Raw genomic sequence first — 27,687 nt, 5'->3', positions numbered from 1 at the left:
TCCATCTAGCCCAGTATCTGGTCTTCCGACAGTGGCCAATGCCAGGTGCCCCCGAGGGAATGAATAGTCGCTAAGGTGCCACAAAGACTCCTCGTTGTTTTTTCTGAATAGAACAGGTAATCACCAAGTGATCCATCAGTAATAGAATTTTTCAGAAATGGCTCATTTGTGCTTCTGATATTAGCTGGTTCCTTTTCTTTTGCAGTGATAAGCCTTCTTTTGTTTGAGCCAAATTCTGCAATCTTTACTACCGCAAATCTCCACTAAGTGTAATGAGAATTTTCATCAAATAAATATCGCAGAATTTGGTCCACAGTGTTGAGCCCTCTCTTTTTCAATTCCAAAAAGTCAAAGGACTCAGTGCCAATGAAAGATAATGTCTCCCCATGGAAGAAAGATCCCAGAGAGAGAAACAAAATTGTTTAACTGTATTTGTGTCTGCTTTTTCATCATAAATAAATAGAACCTTATCGGATAGATTATTTCGCAAAAAATACTTTTAGCCAGGAAGGAACACAGGGCCAGATTCTCCATTGGTATGGGGCAGCATGGCTCTATTGAAGTTATTTTCCATCTGCAGAGAATGTGGCCCATCATGTTCTCTTTGGACACTCTTGCTTGACATGTATTGTGTGTTTGTGGACTGATTCTATGGGGTGCGATTGTTGTCTCCTAGCTGTTGAGCACCCTCAATTCCCTTTGAAATCAGTTGGCTAGATTCTTCTTTCAGTTACACTGGTCTAAATCTGGGTGGATTTAGATCACTGTATCTGAGAGCACAGTATGGTCTGAGAAGAGTTAAGGGCCATCAGCACCTTTGAGAAGGAGCTCAACACTTCATTTCTGGCAGGAATTAAGATGAGAGAGTCCAGATACATCCTTGGCGAAAAAAAATCCACACATTATGAATGAACTACTTAACTTCTTGAGACAAAACTTCTTGTTATATGCTGGTGTATACCATCTCAGTGGTGTTTTTGAGATGAAACTCACATTTACCACTCAAAATGGCCCCCAGACTGTTGAAAAGAAATGCAAAACAGTATTTAGATGGTGGAGAAAGATACTCCTCACACTTTAACTTCAGGAGATTTTCAGACATCCCAGACTAAAATATCACTGAGGTACTCAAATCAAATTTGAAATAGCTTCCCTGGGAGGTTGATAAATAAACCTGTGTATCAGCAGCATAACAATGACTGAAAATTGGGCTCCAGAATACTGAGAGAAAGCTGTGGACTCAGAACAGTGTTGGTTTAAGGATGGAGCCTTGTGGGACTTCACAGCACCTTTGTACTGAACTGGCAGAAAAAAGCATCTTACATGCAAGGAACTGCGTATAATGCACTAACTAAGAGACTAAAACTACTAACAGGCAATATCGAGGCTCATGGAGAGATGAGCTCCCATGATCAGTTCCATCACACTCAACAGACAGATTGAGCAACGTAAGGCATGGCAGCATGCTGTTATCAGCATACATGAGCACATGACTGGTAATGCAGCTCTGCAAAGAGCAGTAATCATGCTGTGGGAAGATCAAAACCCAGACAGAAATTTCTCATTAAGGTTGTTAGCTGGGGAGCAACTTCATAATTTTGTTGTCCTTGTCAGTGCTTTTTAAAATAATCTTCCAAAGAAAAGTAGCAATTTTGTGGTTGTTAAAATATTGTCCTGAGTCATCAGTCCCGTCCCCCCCCGGACCTTTCCTTTTATTTTTCCTCAATGCTTAGGAAATAAAAATGAGCCAGTTTAAAAAGGTAAAAGCAAACAAAGAGTGACATACAACATTACCATCAGGACAGAGTACTGCTCAGTGCCAGTCTAGTACTATTCACCTTGAAAGTGATTTAATTAAATAATTCTGATAATACTCCAGGTATGTAGATAAATATTATTATCCACATTTTATAGCTGGTGAAACTGAGGCTCTGATTCAGCATCCTTTCTTTATTCAGCCACACTCAATCTGACTGTAGATGCGGAACTCACGCTTCTCATGATTTCCTTCGTATAGGGCTTCAGAGCGAAGTGGCACAATGCGTAGAGAAGCCCAGTGCTGAAGGCATAAGCGTGAAAACTTGCCGAAATTGAAGTAAGTGGCAAAACTCCCATTGACTTCAAAGGGGTCAGGATTTCATGCACATTCTATGGAATCTATGTACAGTGTGATTTCCCCACATTTTTAAATGTGCAGATATTCACACCCTGTGTGTGTGTCTGTAATACATTAGTTCCTTCTGCAACCATATGCTTTCCAGACCTTTGTTTTAAATCTGTACACATAGGGCAGTCTTTTTAGCATCACCAAGCTAAAGTACTCGCGACATAAGACATTGTAGTCATTCTGCATAGATCTCCTACATATGGAAGATAGAGCTGTTCACATACATTTTATATTTATTCATAAATGTTCATTGGTACCTGTCACCGTATTACCCTGGTTCTGAAAGATTTTTTTAAAAAGACGCCTGTATATAGTGGGCAGGCAGAATAAAACATCCTACCTCCTGACTTCAGCTGGTTGGAAATTTTTGAACATTTTTACTGTTGTTGGCTAAAAAAATGGCATTTGAAACCCCCTCCCCCCCGACTTTTTAGTGAAAAATTTTCAACATTGTTTTGCTTTCAATGGATTTTCATGCTATTTTTAAGATGTAAATGACTATATTTTTTATTAAAATAGTTATCAGAATTATTCTCTTGTAAGAACTGTTTTTCAAAAATAAATCATTTTGAAATTGTTATTGAAATCCATTTTTCTGTATGGAAACAAATTCAAAAACCATTTTGATAAACAAGTCAATAACATTTTCCATTTAAATTATTTCAAAACAATCCCCACAAAATGGGTAATTTTCAAACCCTGTGAAATTAATACAATTTTGACTTTTTCACAATTTGTTTTGTGTGTGTGTGTGTTTGTGTGCACATGTTTTGATCAGCTCTATTCCTGGCTACCAGCAATAATCAGGAAAAGGCATAACACAGACCCCAACTATGCAAATTCTTACACATGAACATAAGTGGGGCTATTAACCATACTAAAGTTACACATGTACATAAGTTCTTGCAGGTTCGAGGCCACAGCTTATGCTATGCCCTGCACGCTGCTAAATAAGACTGATGTGCCTTGAGAGGGAGTGGGTTCCATCGCTTGGACCCTTCTACTGTGAATGCTTAGTCATCCACGGATCTTTTCAGGAACAGTGGAAGTCACATATTACTTCCCACCCAGCTCTACTCTTCCTCTATTCCCTTCAGTATTCTCCCCAGCAAGTTTCATAAACCTACTTAATTCTTCATTCTGAGATCAATTTTTTTATGGACAGGTAGCAAGACTGTCTCCCTTTTATATTTTATTTAAGCTTCTAAGTCCATATGTTATGTATCCATTTTCTTTTCATTCAAATTCTGTCCTAGGTAAATAGGAGATCTTTTTGCTAACTAGCACACCAGAGATTTATTCACTTAAATCACAGTAGCTGGAATAGCAGTTAACTCTATATATCTTTCATGCAGCAGTGGGACACTATATTCCTTACTGTGTCACATGCCTGCTCTCAGAAAAAATGCCTGATCTGGGTTTGTTGAAATAATTGTAACCCTTTCCCCCTCAAATTCTCCTCTCCCCAATGATAGTCCAGACTAGCAGATCCTGTTGTTCATGCATCTCCTTAACCATCTATCTGGGCAAGTGGAAAAACTCAGTTTAGATAATAGACAAATGATATGATAAATGCTGGATTTTCAATTTATGCTGAATAAGAAAAGTTTGTCGGTAAAGAATTTAGCCGCTTTCCTTCTTTCAACCTCATTGCCAACTGACTCATTCTGCCACTGACATTCCAACATCACCCTCCACTTTATTTCCTGTCGCCTCCACTCTGTTATTGATCACCCGTTGGCAATCCAGTAGTATGTCTTGAAATCTGTAAGGATCTCACCAATATATTTGTATACTATGTCTAATATTTTCGTATCCAAAGAAAATTTCAGACTTTGCTGCGCCAGCATGTTCTCAGCAACGGTCACTGGAAGGGTCATTTCAGGAAGTCACCTGTGCAAAGTGGAGTAAAACACACTAGCAAACCATAATGGTATTCTTATATACTTGCTTTGCACTCACTTTACACAAAAGGAACTGACTGTACCTAGTGCAAGACAATGGAGAATCAGTCCCATTCTGAGCAGCTTCTATTCAGAGTAGGCTAGGAACTCCATCTGCTTCCAACCTGAGAAATGTAAATCAATCAGGTGATTGAAAAAAGTAATTGTCACCAGCTCTTTCCACTTGTGCCTGAGAAATGGACCAAACCAAGCGTAACAGAAGTAGTAAAAGAGGCTAAATATTTGTGTAGGAATATATGTCTCAACACAGATTAGAAACCTGTGGGTCCAACCTTTCTCCCATGAAAGCTACTAGAGTTTTGCTATTGATTACAGTGGGAGCAGGACTGATCCCTATAGTCATTGCAGTTAACACAGCTGAATCCATATTATGAGATGGAAACTGTTGGCTATTTTGTGGTTCTAAAAAATGTAGGCACAAAAGTGAATAAACTGATTCTTTAAAAACAGCCTCCACCATCTGAATCTGGACCACTTCAGATTCTGATCAGTTCAGGAAAGTATCTATTCTCTCACAGACAGGTGTTTTCTTAGGTGATACTGGCATCAAAGCATTCAGCAGGTTTAAAGTCAGTCTGCCACCCCCAGGCGGGCTGATCTGTTGAATGGAGTTCCCTAACCTAAGGAACATACACTGGAGTATTGCACCATGTGACTGAGGGGAAGTGGCAGTTCAGATCTTAGGGCAACACACTGATGTGCATATTTGAATAGGATATCCAACCCCTGCTCAGCAGAGACTGACAGTCATCCCAGAATTATATTACTCAAGTTAAGGGCATCTAGCAATCAAGGAAAGAGAGTTAAGAGTTGGGAGAGGAAACATGGGAAGGTACCAAGGCTGATTATACTCAAACCCAGTAAGGAAATTCAAGACGGGGATCAAGTCAGGGGAGTTTGGGGAAAAGGATAAGGATAGTGGGTAGGGTAGAATTACATGTAGTTGGATTGGGAGGAGATTGGGCAGTGTTTCAGATTAATACGGTATCTAATAGTACTAATGACGAAAGTCTTTTCATAACGCTGATGACTAGGAATTTTGGTTGGGAATTTTCTATTGAAATGATTTTTTGATGGAAAAAGCTGCGTCCACAACATGGAAATATACTCTTTAATTTTCAGCCAAACATATTTTCTGTTTCTCCTGTGTTTTCTGTATATGTCAATGGGTATCTATGGACAAACTGCACTATTGTTCAGGTCTCTGGGGCATACAGTGTTAAAGGGGGTGGTTAAACATATACATTTTGGGCTACATCCTGGAAGTCAACGAGATCCTTGCAGCTCTCGACCCACTGAGAATCCACTCCTGTGTTCTGAGGCTTAATGCTGTCTTTTGTAAGTATAAGCAGGTAATGGCACATTCTTTGACAGACACTAATCATAAACAACAAATGCACATGTATGTTTTTACCTTTCATGATAAAAAGCAATAAGTAAACCAGTACTAACTCATTTCCTCCCCCCCGGTAAGGCAATTTGCAGAGAGGTCAGATTGTTCAGATAGAGCCAAGGATAATTCTCCCTCTAAACAGGTGTATCATTTTAGCCATTTTTTAATTGCCATCTTTCCTGGCTTTGCAACAAGATAACAAGATAGAATACTCTAACAGATATTCAGTGTCAGACACCTGTGATTTCATCTGAGACAATCGAGCCCTCGTCATGGTAAATCTTCATCAATATGAAATGTACAGATCTTCAATAATGTGTTCACACAGCTTTCAAAAGACTTATGGTATTTACAAAGAATTTTTGTTCATTGCAGAGAAAGCACTTGTACAAATCCCATAGATTTGAATCGCAAGCTTTCTGGAAGCCTTGTATGCTATTTGTAAACAGTCACATCCTTGGTTGTGCTTTGTTTGTATGTTGCATTTTCTAAGATAAGAATCCTTTATAACAACGTAGCAACCCGCCATCAAGAAGATTTTCAAAAGGATTTCTGCTTAGGTATATGGAATATGTGAATGTACGGTTGGTGTTTCTGTAAGGCAACCACCCCAAATGTCTAAGTATTGTGTACTGGGGCACTGAAGTACATTTAAAGTGAACATGCTGCCGATAATATATTTCTTAGCAATTTTATTACCAAGATTGCAGATTGAATTTTCTTGCCTAAACATTTTGAGAATGAAACCCTATTTAAAGGCAAAGGTTTACTAGATCTTACTCATGAAGACAAAATGGCATTTACAACACACATTATTGTTATAGTTCAAGAATGAGTGGCAATTTTTCACACAGAAAATGAAAAAAAGATTTCACTGTGCACATTAAATATACAGCAATGTTAAATTCATAGTATTTCTCATTGAACATTACTGAAACAGTGACTTGAATTAATGTGGTTCAGCAAATACAAAGGCTTCCCCCCCAAACAAAACAAGAAGAGTCTCCTTTTCCACGTACTTCATAGATCTCCAGAATGGTAATGATTTCACCTGGTTCAATGAAAGGGCCTGTGCATTCTAACAATAGGCTGAATGGGTAAAGAAGTGTGAAGTTGATCCATTAAGGATTAGATGAAAAATATAGACTCAAGTAGCCTAGCTTTGGTATATCTGACACCCCTGAAAAGGTTAATCAAGTCTCAGAAGTTACTCAGTCACTGTGTAATGCACTCAGGATATGATCAGTCAATGAGAGTTTGATTTTACATTATAAAGCTCAGCATGGCAGAGTCCATGTCTGTGTCTTGAACAATGCCAAGCTCAGTATCAGCACTTAATTAATAAGGATAACAAAATGCTTGCAACTTTGTGATCTTGCGAAAAACTGTTGTGGGTGACGTTCCTTTGGAAATAGTCTAAAATTGTCTTTTTGGCTTTCAGGAGTATGTCTCTCTCCTGCTCATATAGTTGAATCCTAAAGATGCAGATAAGGCTGTAATAGGAGTTTCAAAAGTATGTAGGCTTCCACAGAAGAGATTTCACAGCCAAAAAATAAACAAAAGGAAAAGGACGGGAGTGCAAGGAAGCCAATAACTCTTCTATCTACAATTCATGACAGCGATTCAGGTGCTGATTCTTGAGGCTCGTATAGAGGAGTGAGGTGGAAAGGACTTGGGGGAACGCTGCTTGTTCCACTACAGAAGAAGGTATACACTGTTTGCTCGAAAAAACTGCAGATTTCAGCATGAATGATAAAAAATATGAGGGGGAATGCATTCAGTGATAACTACGTTTGTGTAGGTGAGGAAATGATAATGCAAGCTCCAGAGTAAATTGGATGGGCTTGTCAAAGCCAAACCAGATAATGTTGCCATGGTTATTGAGTCACCCAGATAAAGAGACCAATGTTCGCTCTACTGTATAAAGGTTTGGGATAGTCTTTGTGATCCTTTATGTGGGCTTTTGGGAGATACTAATGTTCAGATGTGCAACCGGGTATCTCCGTATCATCAGGGAAAACAAATCAAAGAGTTAAAATGAAGGGGAAGGGATGTCAAAATGCTGTTGGAGCCATCGTTTGGGACGATTTCTAATCGGGTCACATGAGAATCTAGATTGATTGATTTATCACTATCTTTTCTGCAAAATGGGTAGTCTTACTGATTTTTTTGATCCGCAGTTATGTTCAGTATCATGTGTTTTATTAGATCAAGTGGCTTATATACTTCGTCAGATGCCCAGAAATGAGTTTTAAAGGCTGAGGCAGATACATGCACATGCTGTAGAAACTGCATTTAAGTTTTTAACAGGAACACACAGGCAATTCTACTTTGTTTTATGAGTGAAAAGATCATTGTGAGTTAATGCACAATATATACTTGCCAGGAGATTCAGCTTATTGTGTATTTAAAAAAAAAGTTATTTTCCCCCTTTATCGGTGCAATAGGAATAGCAACAATGCTACTAGGGAAGATGATTTCCAATTTATTGCTACTCAAGGCCTGGATATAATCAGAGTTCTTGGTCCATAGCTAATGAGTTTGGAATTTTTGTGGCAGAAAAATTTGAAAAACATGATGACCTATCAAGAATCTGGCTGCTGTGAGAATATAATTAGTGCCTATGAAGCTGGAGACCCAGCTTGAAGGATTTTGTGGCAAGGGCAGCAAGGGCAAAGAAAGTCACATTAAAAAGAGATGCAATCTCTGGTGGGTCATTTGAATTTCATCTGCAGGGTAATTTCCACGCCATTTAGCCATCTCCACAGCAGGAATAAAGAGGACTAAATACGTTATTAAAATGACAAAGTCATACAAGGGGAGGGGTGGGATTTGGGAATGTGGGCAGTACGTTTGATAAAATTCAGTGAGAGAGTAGGATGAGTTAGTGTCAAATCAGGGATGTCAAGTGTTTACAGAAAGATACGGTACACTGGGGAGGAAGGGGCTGGAGCACACACATTCAAGGTTCATGGTGTGTTGAGGATTAGTCTCATACAAGCGGAAGAGAGGATTATAAAACCACTACACTAGTGTGGTTTGCATTTGTTCCCAACACTGGTGACTCTGCTTATTTGGGTGTCGGTCAACGAGCTGCAGGTTACCTTTCTGACAACTTATGCATGGTGAGATCCATTAATAAACCATTAGTGGATTTAGGCCTCCAGTAAATGCACTGTTATTGAGGCTTTTTTTCTCCTTGAAATTCAGATTTTTAAATCTAGGCTTTTCAGAGCAAAGCATGTGCCTCACTTGTTAACTATCTGACTGATATAGGCAAAGAAAAAGGAAGGGGCTTTCTTGCTTTCAGATCACATGGGAATCAGAGGAAAAACAAATGCAGTAGGTCAGACTGGTCTGTGGTAAGTGAGATGCATGTTTTCAGTCCCAAACAAGCCTATTGTTCCCCATTGGTGATAAACCAGGGTTAGAAAAGATTGTGAGATCACTGTCTGCTCTCCCTTGAGGTTTTCATCAGTTGAGAGCAGCCTCCATTTTCAGTGTAGGCTCCAAGGAATCTCCTTGCTGGCATATGCTGCCAGGGGATATGATGAATCAACTTATCTCCTAACCACCCTAAGAACACCTCCATCCTGCTTGTGATGAATGTAGCCATGTTACTCTCCTTATTTTGCTTTCTGTGCACTGCACCTTTAACTTTCTACAGAATGCCCCCCTCTGCAGGGGGAGCTGCCAATTTTTGAGGCAGGGTTAATGCAGCATATTACAGAGGAGACATGCACTGCCCTCTCTCATGGAAACTTTATTTTTGTTCTTTCTGGTTGTGTTGTTTTCTTTAATCTAAAGTAAACACCCGACTGCACGGGAAACATAACTGTGCACGTTTAGGGGGGGCTAGCTGACTGACACTCTTAAGGGAGGATTTTCTGGGGGAAGGATCCCTATCAGGGTCAGTTAGGACATAAGGTAGAGCAGACTTTGCAAATTTGGCCTATAATGTTTGTTCCTGCTAAGTGTGGGAGTCAGAGCCTTTTGGAAGGACAAGTGTCTGTCCATTACCTTTACTTCCATAGAAAACCACTGACCTTCATTAAAATCACAAGTCCTGAATGGAGGCAGTATTCAAATACCTTGAATTCCTAAAAAAAAGCAGTTATGAATAGATTGCCTAGCTTTAGGCTATATTTTCAGATTATGGGACTCCAAAGTATTTCTCCTGACTTCAGTGCATTTCTTTCTTTCTTGTTTAAGCTTCAGGTATATCTACCAATGAGTACTAAGAATAAACCTGGTGTTTTGTGACTTTCTTAGAAACAAGTTCCTGGCAAATGAAAGCAATATAACTTAGAGAGCATCCAAAACTTGTTGGACCAGATTTTCAGCTGCTGTATACTGGTGTAGCTCCATTTACATCAATGAAGCAGTGCTGATTTATAGCAATTGGGGATCTGATCCATTATCCAGCAGTGAAAGAAATTATTTAAACAAGTCCAATTAGGAGTCTGATACCCAGTGCCTTGCACCCTGTTTAGACATTCACATCTGAGAAAAGTAAAGGCCAATTGGCACGAAATGCTGCCAGTACAGAGTTCTCTGTTCATTCATGTCATTGATAGCTTTTTACACCCACTTTGCACTGGTGTAGGTGACTATAAATGGTGTCAGGCAGTGGAGAATCAGGCCTGCAATTTTTAAACCAATAACATGTTCAAACTGGTGCCACCAGACATTTGGATGCATGTTCTAATTTATATTATGCTGCTTTATCACATGACATCAACTTGGAATGGCTCATACAGAAGGAACCCATCTTGATTGCATTAACAATCAATCAATTTGAATAATGTGCAGAAACAAACAATCTTGTATATTCATTCATAGATTTCAAGGCCAGAAGGGATAATTCTAGTTTGACCTCCTGCATCACTCAGGTCAAAGAACCTTATGCAATAATTTCTGTATCAAGCCCATAACTTCTGCCTGAGCATATAGTACACTATAGAATATATTTTTAAAAGATATCCAGTCCTGATTTAAAAGCTCAGTGATGGAAAATCTACCAATTCCCTGGCTAAGTTCTTCCAATAGTCAATTACCCTCACTGTTAAAATGTTGCACCTTATTTCCAGTCTGAATTTGTCTAGCATCAGTTTCCAACCATTAGATCTTGTTATGCCTTTTTCTAGTAAAGAGCTATTTACTACCATGTTGTTTATGTACAAAACCATGTACAAAATTATGAAGAAAATAGAAAATATAGAAAAATATTTAAGTGTAGCCTTAAAATACAAAGATATTCACAAATCATATAAGGCCAAAAAGAAAATACACATAGTTTTCACTTGATGCAATAAGCTAAAGAGGAGCCCAAATTCTGAGCTGCAAATCCTATGCAACACCTCTGGAGTGAATGGGGTTGCAAAGGGAAAAATCAGGGCAAAATTTGACCCACCGTATGCAGACTTGGGGGCTGATTCTCCACTGCCTTGTAAAAGCACTCTTACCCATTCAAGGTGAGCACAAAAAATGATCAGATCAGAATTCTCCACTCACTTATGATGGTGATATTTTCATATTACAGCCCCTGTGGACTCTCTTGTCACAGGAGTAAATGGTTATACGAGAAACAAGGCTGTGGAGAATCAGGTCCCTGGACTCCTGAAATTTCACCTGTCCTGCAGGATGGGAGTATCTTTCTTAGAGAAACTCAGTGTTATGCAATGGAATTTACCTTGCAGGAGAGGAGGAAATTCAAGGTACAGACAAATAACTCTGCAGGCTGCTTCATTCAAAGGTGGTATTTTGCATTTATGGCTGACTTATGTACGGTACAACAAGTAACCAGTAAATGTAGTGACAGGTGGATACTTGGCTGGGATGGAGCCAGTTGCCAGTCTGAGCCAGACTTCTTGACCATAGTTTAACTCCAGTAAAGCATGCCCAGTTATTACCCTGTTAATGTACTTGTTACCGTTGACATTTTCAGACTGGAAAGCGAGCTTGTCTATTCCATCAACCACTAAATAGCCAGAGACGCGAGGACTGGAAGATGCAATGGTGTACTCGAAAACATACACCCCAAGATATGGAACACGGAACTTTCCACTTGCTGGGACATAGGAAGATCCATAGTTGACATCCAGATTATTAAATCTGATGGGGCCAGGAGTCGTCATCCCATAGGTGTGAGAGGCAAAGAAAGCCACCATAGGTGCATATCTGTAAGATCCTTTGGAAAAATCTGCAAAGAGTAAAGAGTATTTCTGAGATGTGTTTCTTGGTCTTTCCAACCCACTCCCCATGTGTTGCATAATTAAAGAGGACCCATACTGTATGTCAGAGTTTCAAGTAGGAATTGAAACAGACACAGTGTAGAAACATTTAAGGCATCTCGTCAAGTAGCTTCAGCAGCTAGAATAGAAACAAAATGAGTCCCTATGCACTGCAGAAAATGCAGTTTCCTCCACAATTAGTGCCAAGTGCACCTACAAAAGCTGTATGTCAGAAACAGCAAGGGAACTTCACTGTTGACCGTACTGCATTATTATTAAGAAAAGCTTTTATTTTTTCCTCTTGCCCCCACTGCAGGATCTCTTTCTTTCCCTGTGTCACAAATCTTTACACAGTGTGTATGGGTGTTCTGAAGCCAGGGATTGTGCTCACAGGCCCTACACAAATATGGGAGAGATTTAGCACTCCTGACAACAAATGGGGGAAAATAAAAATGTATGTATGGGTTTTTTTCCCATTCCAGCTGAGCATACACGCTAATATCCCTGCTACTGTACAAATGATTTTACTCACTATTCACATGTAGTCATGAATGAGAAGCAGCCAAACAGCTGCTGCAAGTAGCATTCAAATCACATTTCATGTGGCTTGGATGTAAAATGTGTATTTATTTATTTTTAAGCTTGGCTGAACAAATATATTTTCTGCTTTCCCTGTTCCCAGTAGCATTTATGTGGCTTTCAGAGTGCAGATCGTTAGGTGGCCTAGTAATTCCTCTGATTTGATTGACTGGCTGAGGATCTGGCCCCAGGCTCAGCAGTAGCTAATGGGATTTACAGCACACCCCAAGAAGTGCTGGGCCCATCATTTCCCAGTGAAGGGATTTCACTATTGTGTAATAAAATTCCATCTCAGCTTGTTCAAATACATTTCTAACACCTTCCCCAGTAACCTGTCTACTCAACCCACCACGGAGCTCTCTCGGTTTGTGGCTGGCTCTGTGACCCAGACCAATTAAACCTTGTGATGTGGGCCATGCTAAAATAGGGTCAACAACAGGAATTAAGTCCTTCAGTGCTAAAGCGCAGGACTCTTCTACTTGAGCTAAAGGAGTAACTTTAACTGGTAGCAGCAGTAGTAGGCCCTTATCCTCTGTGAACCAGTCTCTAGAGGGGGCCACAAGATATTTAGTCAGTGTATGATGTTAGCAAATGCTGGCCGATTGGTGCATGATGCAAAACGCTCATATGCGTTAGTATGTTGCCGTGCTAAATACTGTACTTACCTACAGTCACAGAATTTTCGTCCACCAACTTCTTACTGCAGTTGACTCCTCCAAAGGGGTGGCGACAAGCACAAATAAAACTCCGCTTTTCATTGATGCAGGTTCCTCCATTCTCGCAGGGGGAGCTAGTGCAGCCCAAGTACTCACCTGTTTTAAAGGGAAAAAAATAACCTGAATTGTCATGGTCGCTATATTCACCAACGTTAATTACAATGACGCCCACTGGGTCTTGACTAGGGCCATGGAAAACATTTTTATCCATACCTAAAATCAGGTGAAATTCCCCTTCTGAATTTGTGTGTGAAAGTCAACTTCAGAGAGTGTTCAGTCAGAGCAGGACCTTCCCTATCAGTCAGTCAATCTATTCTACCTGCACATCTTCACTCCAGGCAGCCAGTTCCAGGAGCATTTTCTCTCTCTCTCTCTCACTCACTCACACCCCCCCACACCTCTACATGTCTTGTAAAGATTGGCTAGATGAGATAAGATGGAAGATGTTACAACCCTGCCTACTGTGGGTGGATGGCCCAGGGTCATCTAACAAATCTGCAGTTAGGCCATGGCAAGTAGGCCCATTGCTGGTCCTGAATCATTGTCCACCAATCCACTGCAAGCTATCTCAGGGATGGCATTCATTACCCACCACTCCATTAGGTGGCAGCAGAACTGGGAAAGGTCACCAAATTTGGGTTATTCTGGACCAAGATGGACATCAAGTTCCCATGTCTTGGAGCTCTGCCAGCCGCCCCTCTCTTATAAAGTCAACAGGATTCATCTTGGATTCTCCTGAAGTTGTGGCGGTATGGCACAGGGACAGAGGCAATCCCTAAGATATATCATCTGAGCTCTGGAACATCATGATTTGTTCACTTAAAACCTTGCGCCTGCAATTTTGGGCATGCTACCACAGAGGCTGCTTTGAAAATCTGTCCCTGAAATTAAAGAATGTACAAGGTTCAAACTGTTCAATGGAAAGTGGTAAAGATTAAGAGCTCCCAAACCACCTGAAGGCTTATGTACTTTTCTGAGCAGGGAAGCTTGCAAATTTTTCTTCCCCAGTTATACTGGTCAATCAAAGCCAAAAATCATAGAGAACATTTTTCTTTGCTGTAATTTGTGGTGCATTGGTCTCAGCCATACTATACAACAGACTCCGGTCTTAAGAGCAGAGTCCAGCAACTGAAATTGTGTATAGTCCTATGAAAAGGCAGCAAGTTGGACAACTTCTAGGTGTGTAAGAATAGGATGGTAAATTTAAAGGGGTCATTGGGAGATGAAAGGTCCTTTCAGAAAAGCTCTGATTGCCAGGGGAAGTGTTGTATTGTCTCTTTTCACAGATAAACTCCATGACTGTGAATGAGGTACCTTTAGTTTCCAGCACAGCCATTTCAGGTGCTACTGCATTTAGTCACATTATTTATATGATGAATGTTATTTCACTGAACAGAATGTTAAAGCTTTTTTTCTGTTTCTGCAATGTCTCTTGAGTTTAAACTGATCAGACTTATGGACTGAAATACCAAAAAGGTTCTTGTGTATCTCATGTAATTTTTCCCGACAGTGAGTATCATCCGTCACAATAGTGCTTGAAATAAAGCAATGTAAGATTGCAGTGTCAAAAGTCACAACACGGGCAGCTGAAGATGAAGCACTTGTTTGCTCCTGCCTGGATAATCGCTTTGCTCTATATTTAATTGAAGTGACTCTTGACTCACATTTCTCAGACTCTCACAATTGCTTTTGTTGTATGTAAGGAAGGATGGATAGTGGCTGATTGTGCCACAGTTCAAAAGCACCAGCTCCTCTGCGTGGACAGCCCAGCGTGCATGGGATGCTGAATGTATCTCAGCCTGTTAACTGGCCTGTGTTTGTGCCTAGCTGCCAGGGACAACCAAAAAGGAACACATATATCCATGAAGCAGCCAGGAGGAGAGGCCAGTGAAGCAATCTGCATTGGGAAGGAGATGGTTGGTTAAAGGGCTGCAAAGAGAGGAACACGTGTACCATGGAGAGTGAAGTTAAACTCATCAAGAGAGACCCTGAGCTGATATAAATTGGCATAAGTCAATGGAGTCACACCAATTTACAGCAGCTGAGCATCTGGCCCTCCAATTCCTAGAGACGACCAAGCCAAGTTATTAAATAATCCATAAAAAGTGACAGGTTTCAGAGTAGCAGCCGTGTTAGTCTGTATTCGCAAAAAGAAAAGGAGTACAAGTGGCACCTTAGAGACTAACCAATTTATTTGAGCACAAGCTTTTGTGAGCTACAGCTCACTTCAGCTCACGAAAGCTTATGCTCAAATAAATTGGTTAGTCTCTAAGGTGCCACTCGTACTCCTTTTCTTTCTTCATAAAAAGTGAGGAATTTCCCAGAGGTGCTCATCCTCTAGCTATCTGCTAAAGCACTGTAGGCTCTGTGCTGTGCTTGTAGTTCACTATGACCCTGTCAAGCCACCAAATACTTTCCTTCTCCTTGCACCATTCAGCACTCCATGACATCCCTAAACACAACCGCCATACTATACACATCTTCTGAATGGAGTAAGTTGCAAACAGACTTCACTTGGGGAAATGTCTCTGAACACAGCATTTCATCTCTTTTTATTTAAGCCCTCACAAGTCACTGGGACAGGTAAGTGAAAGAGAGGCTCAGCAAGGATAGTTAAATGAAAGGTTTAAATGGCAGAAATAACTGCACAGGATAAGATAAACAAGGTTACTAGTTACATGCCATACAGTGGGACAGAGGACAGATGTAGTATTAAGGCAGAGTTCTGCTACTCTTGGTAAAGGCACACAGCCACAGTCTCTCTTTAGGGAATATTCTGCCGATTGTGGTACAAACAAATCTTCACACAAGTAATGAAACTCTGTCAGTATCCACTGAGGTGCTATTTACAAAGAAATCAGATATTTACTAATCTGATGGAACAGATTATTGCAGCTGGCCTGTTTATGGAGAGGCATGAGTCCAATTATTTAATTTGGGAATGGTTTAAGAGGAAGGCATTTAGAAGTCATTTCTCAATGCTTGGTTTTCAGTAACCGTGACTGTCTAACTACCTGCAACCATTAAAAGATGGGCAGAGTTTGGGATTATCCTGAGCCAAACTGATTTCTAACACTCCCATAGGCTGTCATACTGCAACGTAGTCACAGTTAGGTCAGTAGTCTGAATCTGGCCCAGTCTGACAGCGATAAAAGTAATGGCTGTTCAGTGGCACAGGCGAAATGAATTCCTGGTCTCAGTCCAGTGGCTAGATGTCCATAGCACAAGAGGCACAGATTGATTGACTGCCCTGGAGGCAACCTCAGCCGAGAGGCCAAAGCTGCATGGAATTACGCTGTCGCCTCACTAGTAGCATTCAGGGTTGAAGCACATTGGCCTTGCAGTGGGGAGGTAGCTTGCACTGCAGTAGCTCTATCCTTATGGGGTTTTTTTTACAACAGAGAATGAGAGTCTCCAGGACCTCCATTGCAATGCCTTTTGTGAGCACTAAATTAAAAAAAAAAAAAAAAAGCCATCACCATCGCCTTTCATCTGCCTATTATTCTATCAAACTAAATATGCACAATTGAAGTATGAAGAGTCAAATTGAATTAGAATAATCATCAGTCTCTTGCAATTAAAACACTTAATGCAAAATACAAATGGGCTTATTTTACTGCAGGCTTGAATGATAAAGCAACAATGAAAGCTTAACATTTCTGTCAGGAAGAGTCAGAATTTACATGTATCAGTAAAATGTGACCCAAAATAGATCTCTATTTCCACATCTACAGACTTCAGAACTCCATCTTAAGCCTCATTATGAGTGTCCCACCCCCAATGGAACAAATGGGAATTGGGCATTAAAATTAAATGGTCTGATATAGCTTATTGAAAGACAAAAACGTTCAGTCTGTACTGTTGTTATCCATTATTGCACATACCATGCTTCTGGGGAGTCTGAGCCAGAAACAATAAGCAGAAAGATAGAAAATAAAGTGGAAATATTATTGAAACCTTAACAAACTATAACTTCTGGGATGCTTGATTCTCTGATGAACTGTGAACGGTTGACTTTAGTCAGGTCCATGTGAGTGTACTGAGATGGAAGGAATGGAAATAAGATACAGGAGATGAGAACAAAGAGAAAATAACCTTTATGCTTATCTCTCCCTTTCCTGGTCTCTCGCTCTCTTACACACAGGCACAAAATACATCACCTGCTCAAAGACTGTCATCCCACTGAAGTCAGTTACTTGGTGGAGCCATTACTTAGATCATAACTTTGCATTTACTTATATGCATACAGAGTTCAAACTCATACTGTAGTCTCACTGATTTCAGTGGGACCCCATTAACATTAGTCACAAAATTCACATTCATTTAAGTAGGGTCAAATCCTGATCACACTGAAGTCAATGGAAATTCTACCTTTGATGTCAGTGGGACCAAGATTTGGCTCTACTTCCATATGGGTTGCAGGATTAGGCTCCTCAAGCTGTCACAAAATTAAACAGAGGGCTTGTCTTCACTACGGGGACATTGACGCCACTGCAATCGATGTAGCGGGTGTCGATTTTGCAGGTCTAGTGAAGGCCTGCTAAATCAACGGCAGATCACACTCTGGTTGACTCCGATACTCCACCTTTCCAAGAAAAGTAAGGGAAGTCGACTGGAGAGCGTCTCCTGCCAATGCAGCTCAGTGAAGGCACCGGTGTAAGTCGACCTAAGCTATGTCGACTCCAGCTATGTTATTCACATAGCTGGAGTAGCTTAACTTAGGTCGACTTACCCTGGTAGTGAAGACAAGCCCAGAAAAACAAACATCTAAGTCCTATTAAAATCAGTAATTAGAGAATTGTAACTCAGTGGCGATGCTGACCATTTGTATTTGGAGACTCTTATGGAGTGTTATGTATGGTTTCTTAAAATATGGATGGGGGGGCCTTTCTGGATGAGAAAAATCCTTCCCACAAGGAATAGGACAGAGTGGACCAGAGGCGTAAGAGGGATAATGTTTAGACTATTTGTAGAACTGTACAGTAATAAACTAGTGACAGTGCTAAGGGGTTATCTACAGTGTATTCAAAAGCCTCAATATCTTCAGAAAATCCTATAGAAACCTTACTTTCAAACTGTATAGAAAAATTACTTTAAAAGAAATTGGGTGTTTGCTATTATCTGCAAAGATCCCTGCTTTCTACAAGCACATCCAAAGTTATCAAAAAAGCTATTTGTGAAAATTCAGTCATATAAATAATAAATAGGACTGACATTTATTCATTAACGCTTAAAAATAAGCAGCTGGCAGCTTCCTGTGCTCCAGGCAGTGGCCCTTGTGACAGTTTCCAACAAAGTGAAAGATCCAGGAGGGATCAATGACATCATTTTTTTTCCCTTTAGTTTTAATTAGGACCAAGGTTTTTTGAGTTTCCATCTTTTGTGCAATGACAGAGGCAGGCAGAAAACAGAGATGGCTCAGAAGGAGTTGCTGTTCTTAGGATAAATAATTGAAATTTGCTTTTATTTTATGGAAAAGGTTTTGCACATTTCAGTGCATTTTTAAGCATCTTTCAGTTGCCAGATAAAAGATTGACTTATCCCCCGAAGGATAAGACAACTTTGAGCCCAATTCTTTGATCTTTGGGTTAATGGGGTTAATGTGTGTTTAAACTGAAGCATGTGCTTAAATATTCTGCTGAATAGCTGGACTTAAACACATGCTTAAATACTTGAACTGAAGCCTTAATCAGTGTTTTTTCCAATAAAGCTCAAGATCTTGCAAGCTATCACGAGAGAGTCTCAAACAGAGTGAAACTGCAGTTTTCTTTTTAAATCCAATGGATATTTAGGAATCTTTTTTTTTTTTTTTTTTTTGCACCATTGGCTTAGCTTTAGTAATGGATGTGTGGAAATGGGGAAAAAACTGGATAGGTTCCTGCACACAATGCAGATTCCAAGAACCTGGGGGAAAATGGGATAGGAAAGGTGGATGAGTGACACAAAGAGATTTGCCCATGCTTAGGCACGTATAAACAGGGGAGTGTAACATGGACATTTTTATTTCCCTTACCATTCCCTATCCTGCAGAGACCGTGAATAATTTTTTCAAAAAGTGCCCAAGTGACTTAGGAGCCCACATCCCATTTACCAAAGTCACTTGGACTCCTAAATCGCTAACCCATTTTTGAAAATTTTACCCAGCATCTTAATTTTTTTCTCATTTTATTTCCTCTTCTCAGAAGTGACACAGACTAAGCATTTGCTTGTGTTGTAGAATTTCAGTCAAATCTTATGCCCAATATTGTACCTCACATTTTATCTTTTTACTTTTTGATATTAGACCTCTGACATGCAGTTAGGAACCCGTTCACATGTGATTCTTCTCTGAAACGTGCCTTTGTAAAAATGACATCATCTTACTCAGCAGGATCTGCTTTTTAAGTATATTCAGTTAGACCCATTTTACTGGCGAGAGCCCTGATCCTGCAAATACTTAGGCATGTGTTTAACTTTAAGTACACTAGTAGTCTTAATGAAGCTTTCAAGTAGCTAGCAGTAGTCCCATAATATCAGTGGGACTGCTCAGATACTCAAAGGGAAACATGTGCTTCAGTGTTTGCAGGGGCCTATATTAACCCCCCCCGCCCCCCGCACTTCTGTTAGTACTGCAATTCCAGGCCCCAGGGCAGAACGGTCAGTGGGCCCCATGCCCGCAGAAGCCACGCACGTGCGGACGTGGTCCGCCGACATTTTGGCGGAGCTGCGCCTGCTCTGGCAGGTGCCCAGTGAGATATTTCGGCTGCGCTGCAGGGTGTACTCTTCCGGCAGGGCCAGGGCTTTTACATGCCCACCCGGTAGGGTTGCCAACTGTCTAATCGCACAAAACCAAAGACCCTTGCCCCACCCCTTCCCTAAGACCATGCCCCTGTCCTGTCCCTTCTCTGAGGCCCCACCCTCTGCTCACTCCATCCTCCATCACTCAGTCTCCCCCACCCTCACTCATTTTCACCAACTGGGGCAGGGGGTTGGGGTACGGCAGGGAGTGCTGGGTGTCGGCTCTGGGAGGGTGTATGGGTGTGGGAGGAAGTGCAGGACCCCCCCACGCCCATTTAAATTGCCCGGACCCCTGGGCAATTGCCCTCTTCCCTCCTCCTCCCCCCGTCGGCGGGCCTGTGCAAAGCTGATGCAACCCTTGAAGAGCAAACTGGATTCCTATTCTGGTTTTCACATCTTTATTCTGACATCCAACTGCAGAACCTTTATAGCTAATGCATTAGCTGGACTGCCACTTGATTTTCAGGTTCTCAGTTGAATTTGAAAGGCTGGGCTGGTATTTAAAAACTAACCCATCATTACTTTTACATCCTTTCACTGAGGGAAAAACCATGGGACCTCAGGAGGTCTTTTGTAAAAAGTCCATTTCTAGAGGACAAACATACTTTAAGAGTATGTCTACACTGCAATTAGACACCTGCAGCTGGCACCTGCAGCTGAGTTGGGTTCAAAGGACTTGGGCTAAGAGCTATTTAACTGTGGTGTAGATGTTCAGGCTGCAGACCAAGCTCTGGGACGCTCGTACCCCACATGGTCCTAGAGCCTGTGCCGCCACCTATACTTGAACATCTCCACTGCAATTAAACAATCCTGCAGCCCGAGCCCCACGAGCCCAAGTCAGCTGGCATGGGCCCACTGCAGGATTTTAATTGTATTACACAGACACCCACAGTCACAGATATGTTGAGAGTGAGCTGCTGCATTATTTACTCCTAGTCATTTTTTCGTCAAGTTCTCCTGCCAACTCCGTTGGGACTACTAATTGACTTGGTTAATCACATTGATTACATAAGCCTTTATGATAACATTAAAGACCCCAGCAGCTAGTGCCTGGAAAATGCATTACCTGGTTCTATAGCGTTGTCTGTGTTTCTCTGACTTCGGCCTGCCAGACTTGTGGTGGTATTCACTGTCCCTTTTTTCGCTGCAGCTGGTTTCTTTACAGTCTGTTTCATCTGCTTCTGAAGTTTGGTAATATTGCTCAGAGCATCAGCCATGGATTTGTCCACATACCAGGTTAAATTAGACAGGATTGTCCCTGTTTTTATTTCTAATACAGACTCTATGAGCTCTTTTAGGCCTCTCTGCAGCAGTGGGATATCAGGTTGAGCAAGTTTAATTAACTGGGGTACACTAGCATTCACTTTTCGAATGCTAGCTGAGGCATCCTGACACAGCCCCCAAGCCTCATAAGCAGTCTTGTTCAAAAGAGGGATATTAACTGAGAAACGGATAGACTTTGCTTCCAGTGCCTTGACTCTGGAACTCAGTGTCTGTAACTTGAGAGAGACCATTTGTTCTTGTTCCGTTGAAGCAACTTTGCCTTTTTTTAGTGAAACACAATTATTCACCAAAAGCTTGGTTATATTTGACTCAATGCTCTGCAGGCGAACTTCTTGATCTTTTGAGACCACTGTAGAGTGTAACAGCTTTTCTTCTAGTCGACTGATGTCTTGTTGGTGCTCAACCATTTTGGATGATGTTTCATTTAAAATGTGGTAAACTTGTCTGAGGTCAGGGAGGCTTTTTTTCTCATGCTCTTCATATGGAAAATTGGAAAGGTCCTGAATTACTTTTGAAGCATATTGGTGGCTTTGCTTGTCATTGATCAGTGTCTGAAGGGACTCATTCAACCATTGGAACTGGGGAATAAATGCCAGTATGCTGTCCATCTTCTCGGCACCACAACAGGCCTCGGTCTTATTTTGCAGGACACTTAGAGTATCTTTCAGAACGTAGTTATCCTGAATAGAATCAACAGCACTGTTTAAAACTGTCATGGTCTTATTTAAGCCATCTTCTAGGTCCATGAGGCATTCATTAATACGCCTCTCAAAGACTTCATCTCGAGTTTGAGCCTCACTTTTAAGTCCGTCCTGACTTTTGACAATTTCTTTGACGGTGGAACTCAGACTATTAACAACAGAGGTTAGGTTTGCCAAAGTCCTGCTGATTGCTTCCACTTCAATTTGCTGTTCATACTCTGCTGTCAGACTAAACGGTGGTCCCTGCTCAATCAAGGGTTGGAGGATCTCCATATCGTAACACAAATCATTAATTTGCTCATTCATTTTGTCCATCTTATTGCCCAATGGAAAGACGACAGCAGCTAGGGTTTTGTTTAAGACATGCACATTCTCTTCTGTGCCCTTTAGCTTTATTTGGAAGTCATTCCTGCACTTTGACAATATGTCTTCACATACTGTATGAACAGAATCTCTCTGAATCTCTAATGTAACAGTAAGATTGCTGATCTTGATATCTTGTTCTCTTAAGTCATCATACAGCTGCAGCACCATTAGGCCATGTTTCTTCACTTTCTCATGTAGAGTGAGAATATATTCTGTAACATTATCATTCACTGCTTTATCTACTGGAGGGACATTTTGGTCCGACATCTGTTCAGCTGATAACAGTTGCTCATGGACCTCTTTCATTTCTGTAAGAGTCTTATTCAGAGATTCATAGTAAATGGTGCTTCTTGACTGCTCATGCTGCAAGTCAACTTCCAAGGATTTCTGCTTTGCCTGTAGTTCTTTGATGGGCTTGTCACAAGCAAACCTCATCTCCTCTTTCATCTGTACCATATCATTCTTCAGCTCCAGGATTTCATTCTTTGTTGGTCTGTCTTCTTTGTCCTGGGCATACTTTTGTTGGGTCTCATTCATCTGTTTGACTAATTCTTTTGTGCTTTCAAGATCCTCTGATAAACTAGACACAGTCTTGAAAATTTGGGCCACTGTCTCTTGCATGTCACTTTGGTAGACTTTAAACTGCTCTCTGATAAGGTCTTTGACTAGTTCATTGATACTTTTAGACTTGAGACCTAGAAAAAAAAACAAGAAAAAAAAAAGCAAAAACCAAATAACTAAATAGTCTTTTGTTTATAGACATCCAACATTCTTTCATCTCATGAGTACACACAGTGTGTCGTAAGGAACTGAAATGTAATGGTTGTCTCATTGTGATCTGTTTGCTTGTAAATTTAATTTAATATGGTAGTAATAAAGTGGCCTGTTGGTCTTTGAGGACCTGATACTGTTTCCAGTGAAGTCAAATGGAGCTTTACTGATGATTGCAATCAGCTCAGAATCAGAGACTGAATGTGTGGGTTCAACATTCATTTGCCTAGTCCCAAGCAGAGCAACAGAGAAGGTGTGTGTGTTCTCTTGGCTTACTCTGAGAAAAAGGCTTAATCCTTCCCCTCAAACACCATGTTTAAAAGACTAGGGGAGGAAATATCTGTTTTACCTTGTCTGTGTTTGGTCAGGAGGGGGAGAAAGAAAGAAAATTCATTGTAGCCTACCTGTCATCCATGGAGAGTGAGTGGATAAAAGGAGATGGACAGGAAAAAGGGAAATCGAGACAGAGGGGATGGATCCTTCTAATTTTGGTACTACTGACACTTTAGAACTTGTAGGCAGCAGCAAGACCATTGAAAAAGGCTGGTGCTTTGCAGGTCACACCTTTGCCTAGTTGTAGTGGCACCTCTTGTACTTTTAATTTCGTTCACATAAGTACTAATTCTAGAAGGAGTTATGCCAGTGGAATTAAACCATGGTGATATTTGGCCTTAGGAAGAGCATAAGTCATACCTGACACATGGCTCTTTACAAGTAGCCAAATGTTTGCAAAAGCCACACATGCTTTTGGTTCTTGCCTATATAACTTCTGAAAATTATTTGGGCTGCAATTAGGATTCAGAATGAAAAGTGTTCCATTCAACAAGCCTGACTATATAGGAAGCTCCTTGTTTTAAGCATCTTGAATTGTGTGTGTATTTCCAGCTGGAAAAGCAGTGAGCCAAACTGGTAACAGTAGCTTTTTAGGAAATAAGAACAGACCTGCTGTGCATTGTGTCTGGTGAAATGACCGGTAAACGCCCCAGATGCTTCGACAAAGAAGCTGTCAATAGTTCAGCTAGTGGCTTTTTTGAGCCAAGAGAGATAACAGGGAGGAGGGGTTGTAGGTGCAAGAGCATGAAGAGATGCCATTTAAGAAATGACAGGGAGTTCTCCTGGCAATTCACGCACTTATTTATTGTGTTCCAGGGTCACAGAGGTTTGGGTGATTTTTACACACACACACACACACACACACACACACACACACACACTAACAGAGCAAAGGAATAAAACTGGGCTCTCCAAGCAGAGTTTTTTGTTGCTTAACTGCTGGACACAAATCTGCTGCAGCAGGAAAGAGGCAAAGTCAGAGACGATTGTAAGGAGGAAACCTGAGAATGAAAACCCAGTGGGTGAAGAACTGAAGATGTGGTTTAAGAATAAAATAATTTACAGACGCACTGTGGGCGTCTTCATCCAGGAGTCAGAAAAGTTGCTTCAGTTTGAAAAATGTTCCGGATTTTTAAAAGCGTAAACACGGGGGCAGAGCAGGACCTTAATGGATACGGAGAGGCACAAAGTACCCTTGTCAGCGCTCTTCATCTAAGCAGCATCAAGCCTTGCTACTATTTAGATGGGAGACCACTTCAAAGGAAACCTGGGTGCTGCAGAAAGAGATGTTTGTTCGGGGCTATGTGGTACCCTTACCTTCCCTGCTTAGTGGAAAGCAGCCTGTCTGTTGTGGAGCCGCAGCACCCCTGCTTTTCGGATATCCCCCCCATTATCAAGCAGATTGACAAAATGCACAAGCCTAGGTTCTGCCCTGCCACTGCTGGGGGGGCATGGATGAGCGTTCACATTGCACTCCCCGTCAGGACCTGGCCCAGGCCAGGGAAGCTAATGATTCAACCAGGGGACCAACTCTGGTGAGGAATCCTGGTCACATGCCACCTAAGACTCATTGTGCATATGCTAAGAAGAAGGATGCTTGCAGATCAGGGTAGCCAGCCAGCTGCTACACAGGGAGTAATCTGCATCCTTTCAGTGGCTGCAGTGACCCTTTTTTTTTGCCCTGGAGAGAGCAGGGCAGGAATTGTGCCTTCACAGGGGTTTCCGTCTCTGAATCACAGTCACTCCCTCTTGGGGCTACTCCTTGGGTGGTGCAACTTATATTGCCCCTTTGCTCAGGGCTGTGCTGGCAGCGGTATGTTAGTTAATTTGTAAACCAAGGTCCCTGCTACTGGTGGTCAGTAAGGATCCCTGTCCATTTTAGCAAGATTACAGGTATTAATCCTGGCCAAATTCCAATTTGGCTACTTATTTATAGTAGTCTGCAGCTATAAATTCCCTTTGCAGTTTCAACTATTAATGAAGGAATAGCATGTATCAAAGTGTACATGCAAAAGAGGGGAGAGTTAAGGTTTCATGTCCAATTGTAACTGGCATTTTTTGACTTCTAATTGCTTAACTCTACAGTCAATTTAATATTTTAAATATAATATAAAGATACTGTTATAATAATGGAAGGATTCTATTTCAAAATGTCAGAAGAGAAAGAAAGCAAATGGAAGAGCAAGAACGTAGTTTGAGGGAGAAAATAGATATAAAATTTAGACCGAAAATAGAGGGGAAATATTCAGAGAGAATAACTTGGGCATGAAGAAGGAAGGGAGGTCTGTTAATGCAGCGAAGAACCTACTGAAAAGGTCTTTCTATTCTTGGAGTATCTGATACTCATTATACAAATGCAAGGAACATGACAGGGAAGGAACATGACATGCAAGGAACATGACACCTGGTGATTGGTGCCATATGTCTAAGGTAGGACAGAAATATCCAAGTATGCTCTGAGGTGCAAAGAGATAAAGGCTTTGGCATACATGGTACTGTCAGTACACAGAACAGAGCTCAGCAAGCAGCCATTGTGGCCGAGCAAATAGAGCACTGTACTGGACACAGGAGACATGGGTTTGAATCCTGGCTCAACTGATACCCTGCTGGGTGACCTCAAGCAAGTCACTTGTGGCTCCATTTCCCCATCTGTAAATTGTGGGGAATGATACTGGCCTCCTGTGTAAAGTGCTTTGAGACCCACTGATTAAGAGCGAGGTAGTCGGTAACCATGACTGAAAAATTAACAGATATTACAAGTGTTGGGATAAGGAGGAAGAGGAAAAACATGTGGAGAGCACAGGAGAGGAGCAGAAGATCTCAATGGAAAGAAAGATGGTCTGTAACTGAAATAGGAGGAACGAAGTGGCGTACAATCCTTGTGGGCTCACCCCAATCTGGTATGCTGTTTGCCCTAGGGGGAATATGGAGGGAGCAGTACTTGTGTACCCCAGACCACAGAAACTGCAATTGTCCCTACCCCGATGAAGGCTCCATGCTCCTCGGAAACATGTGTTGCTGCACCTTTTCATGGGGTGCAGCATCCTATCCACTGTGCATCTGTCCTACTTCTCAGGTCAGTGTGGAGGTGGTCTGAGGACATGGCCCTTCTCCACCTCACCCCAATCTGGTATGCTGTTTGCCCTAGGGGGAATATGGAGGGAGCAGTACTTGTGTACCCCAGAGCACAGAAACTGCAATTGTCCCTACCCCTGATGAAGACAGCACCAGGGAGAGATGTGATCCTAGTTTCCAGTCTCCCCACAGCGCACCTGAAAAAGATTGGCAACAACCCGGGCCTGAGGTTTATAATTAGAGCTAATAAAGGCAGTTGATGGCAGCACTTTCATCATAGCAACTTGATTAGGAGATTGATTTATGTTGGTAATCTAACACAGAACTAGTAATGGGAGATTTCATGTAGCCAGGTAATACATGGGGCATGATAGGAAAAGGCAATAAAAACTCAAAAACCATTTGTAGACAGACATAGTATAAAAACTGCTATTCTTATAATGTACATTCGTAATTAGGTTTATAATGAGTCCAAAATATAGGTAGAAAGCATGGGCATGGGATTTCAGCAATGCATATCTTGGAAGAATGTGTAAATGATGGATAACACAGAAAGGAATAAAAAAATGGATAGAAAAGATGCAGAGGGGAAATGGGAAATGTTTGAAGACGAATTAAATGTGTGCCCAAGAGTCAATAAATGTAGAAGTGAAAGCAGGCCAATTTGAATGAGAGAGACAGTACAAATGTGATCAGGGGTAAAGCAGAACCACACAGCATGTGGAGTATACAACTCTGGAGACAGAAGGATTGGAAACGTGAATTACATTTCGTAGATTTAGAGAAGCGAAGTTTAGAGAAGCATGTTGTTTATGCCTACAATACCAGTTTCCTAAAATTATTCTTTAGCCAATGGATAAAAAACCAAAGTAAGTAGTTGGGGGCAAATCCTGGGAAACTGAGCAAAATGTTGCAGTTCTGAGGGAAGGAATTTTCAGCCCTGATCAGCTGAGGTATCTGTGCAGCTGGACCATAGCTATTACTACGGGGCATGCAAAGGAGTAGTTGATGTGTGTCCTTGTTTTCTGCAGGTGGATCCGCACTGACCCATTGGCCATGCCCTTGCCACCTTCCCAAAATAGCTATTTTCTATTTTCTTACTTACTTTAGGGGTTGGGGTTCATGTCATGTTTTTTTTAAAAAAACAAAGAAGTCAAGAAAGAACTTGACGACAAGTACCTTGTCTTTGCTATGTTTTTACCTCAGGAGAGCTCTCACAGGTAACACAAAGTATAAAAAAAAAAGAAGTTTTTTTTTTTTAAAGCAGTGAAGACAAGCCCTCATTCAAATGCCTTAGCCACAGCTATCCTTCTCCTTGGAGATAGGGC

The 27,687-nt window shown here is 41.2% G+C and overlaps 1 protein-coding gene across 4 annotated transcripts in view; it reads right to left on the bottom strand.

Annotated features, from left to right (window-relative positions):
- Nucleotides 1-211: 211 nt before the first annotated feature.
- The window catches only part of MMRN1 (multimerin 1), a 62,404-nt gene continuing 34,928 nt past the window's right edge, over nucleotides 212-27,687 (bottom strand). For 3 of the 4 annotated variants that reach the window (XM_073340687.1, XM_073340688.1, XM_073340689.1), the window contains 3 exons: nucleotides 20,896-22,875; nucleotides 13,002-13,148; nucleotides 212-11,726 (listed from right to left, as the gene is read on the bottom strand). In XM_073340687.1, coding sequence (XP_073196788.1) covers nucleotides 11,305-11,726; nucleotides 13,002-13,148; nucleotides 20,896-22,875 — 2,549 coding nt within the window. In that variant the 3' untranslated portion in view covers nucleotides 212-11,304. Of the gene's footprint in view, nucleotides 11,727-13,001; nucleotides 13,149-17,026; nucleotides 17,092-20,895; nucleotides 22,876-27,687 lie in introns of those variants that run through there. The other variant, XM_073340690.1, reaches the window with a different exon arrangement.

This window comes from Lepidochelys kempii, chromosome 4 (genome assembly GCF_965140265.1).
Source record: "Lepidochelys kempii isolate rLepKem1 chromosome 4, rLepKem1.hap2, whole genome shotgun sequence".
In the NCBI taxonomy this organism is placed as follows: domain Eukaryota; kingdom Metazoa; phylum Chordata; order Testudines; family Cheloniidae; genus Lepidochelys; species Lepidochelys kempii.
This window is presented reverse-complemented; position numbering and strand designations above follow the sequence as displayed.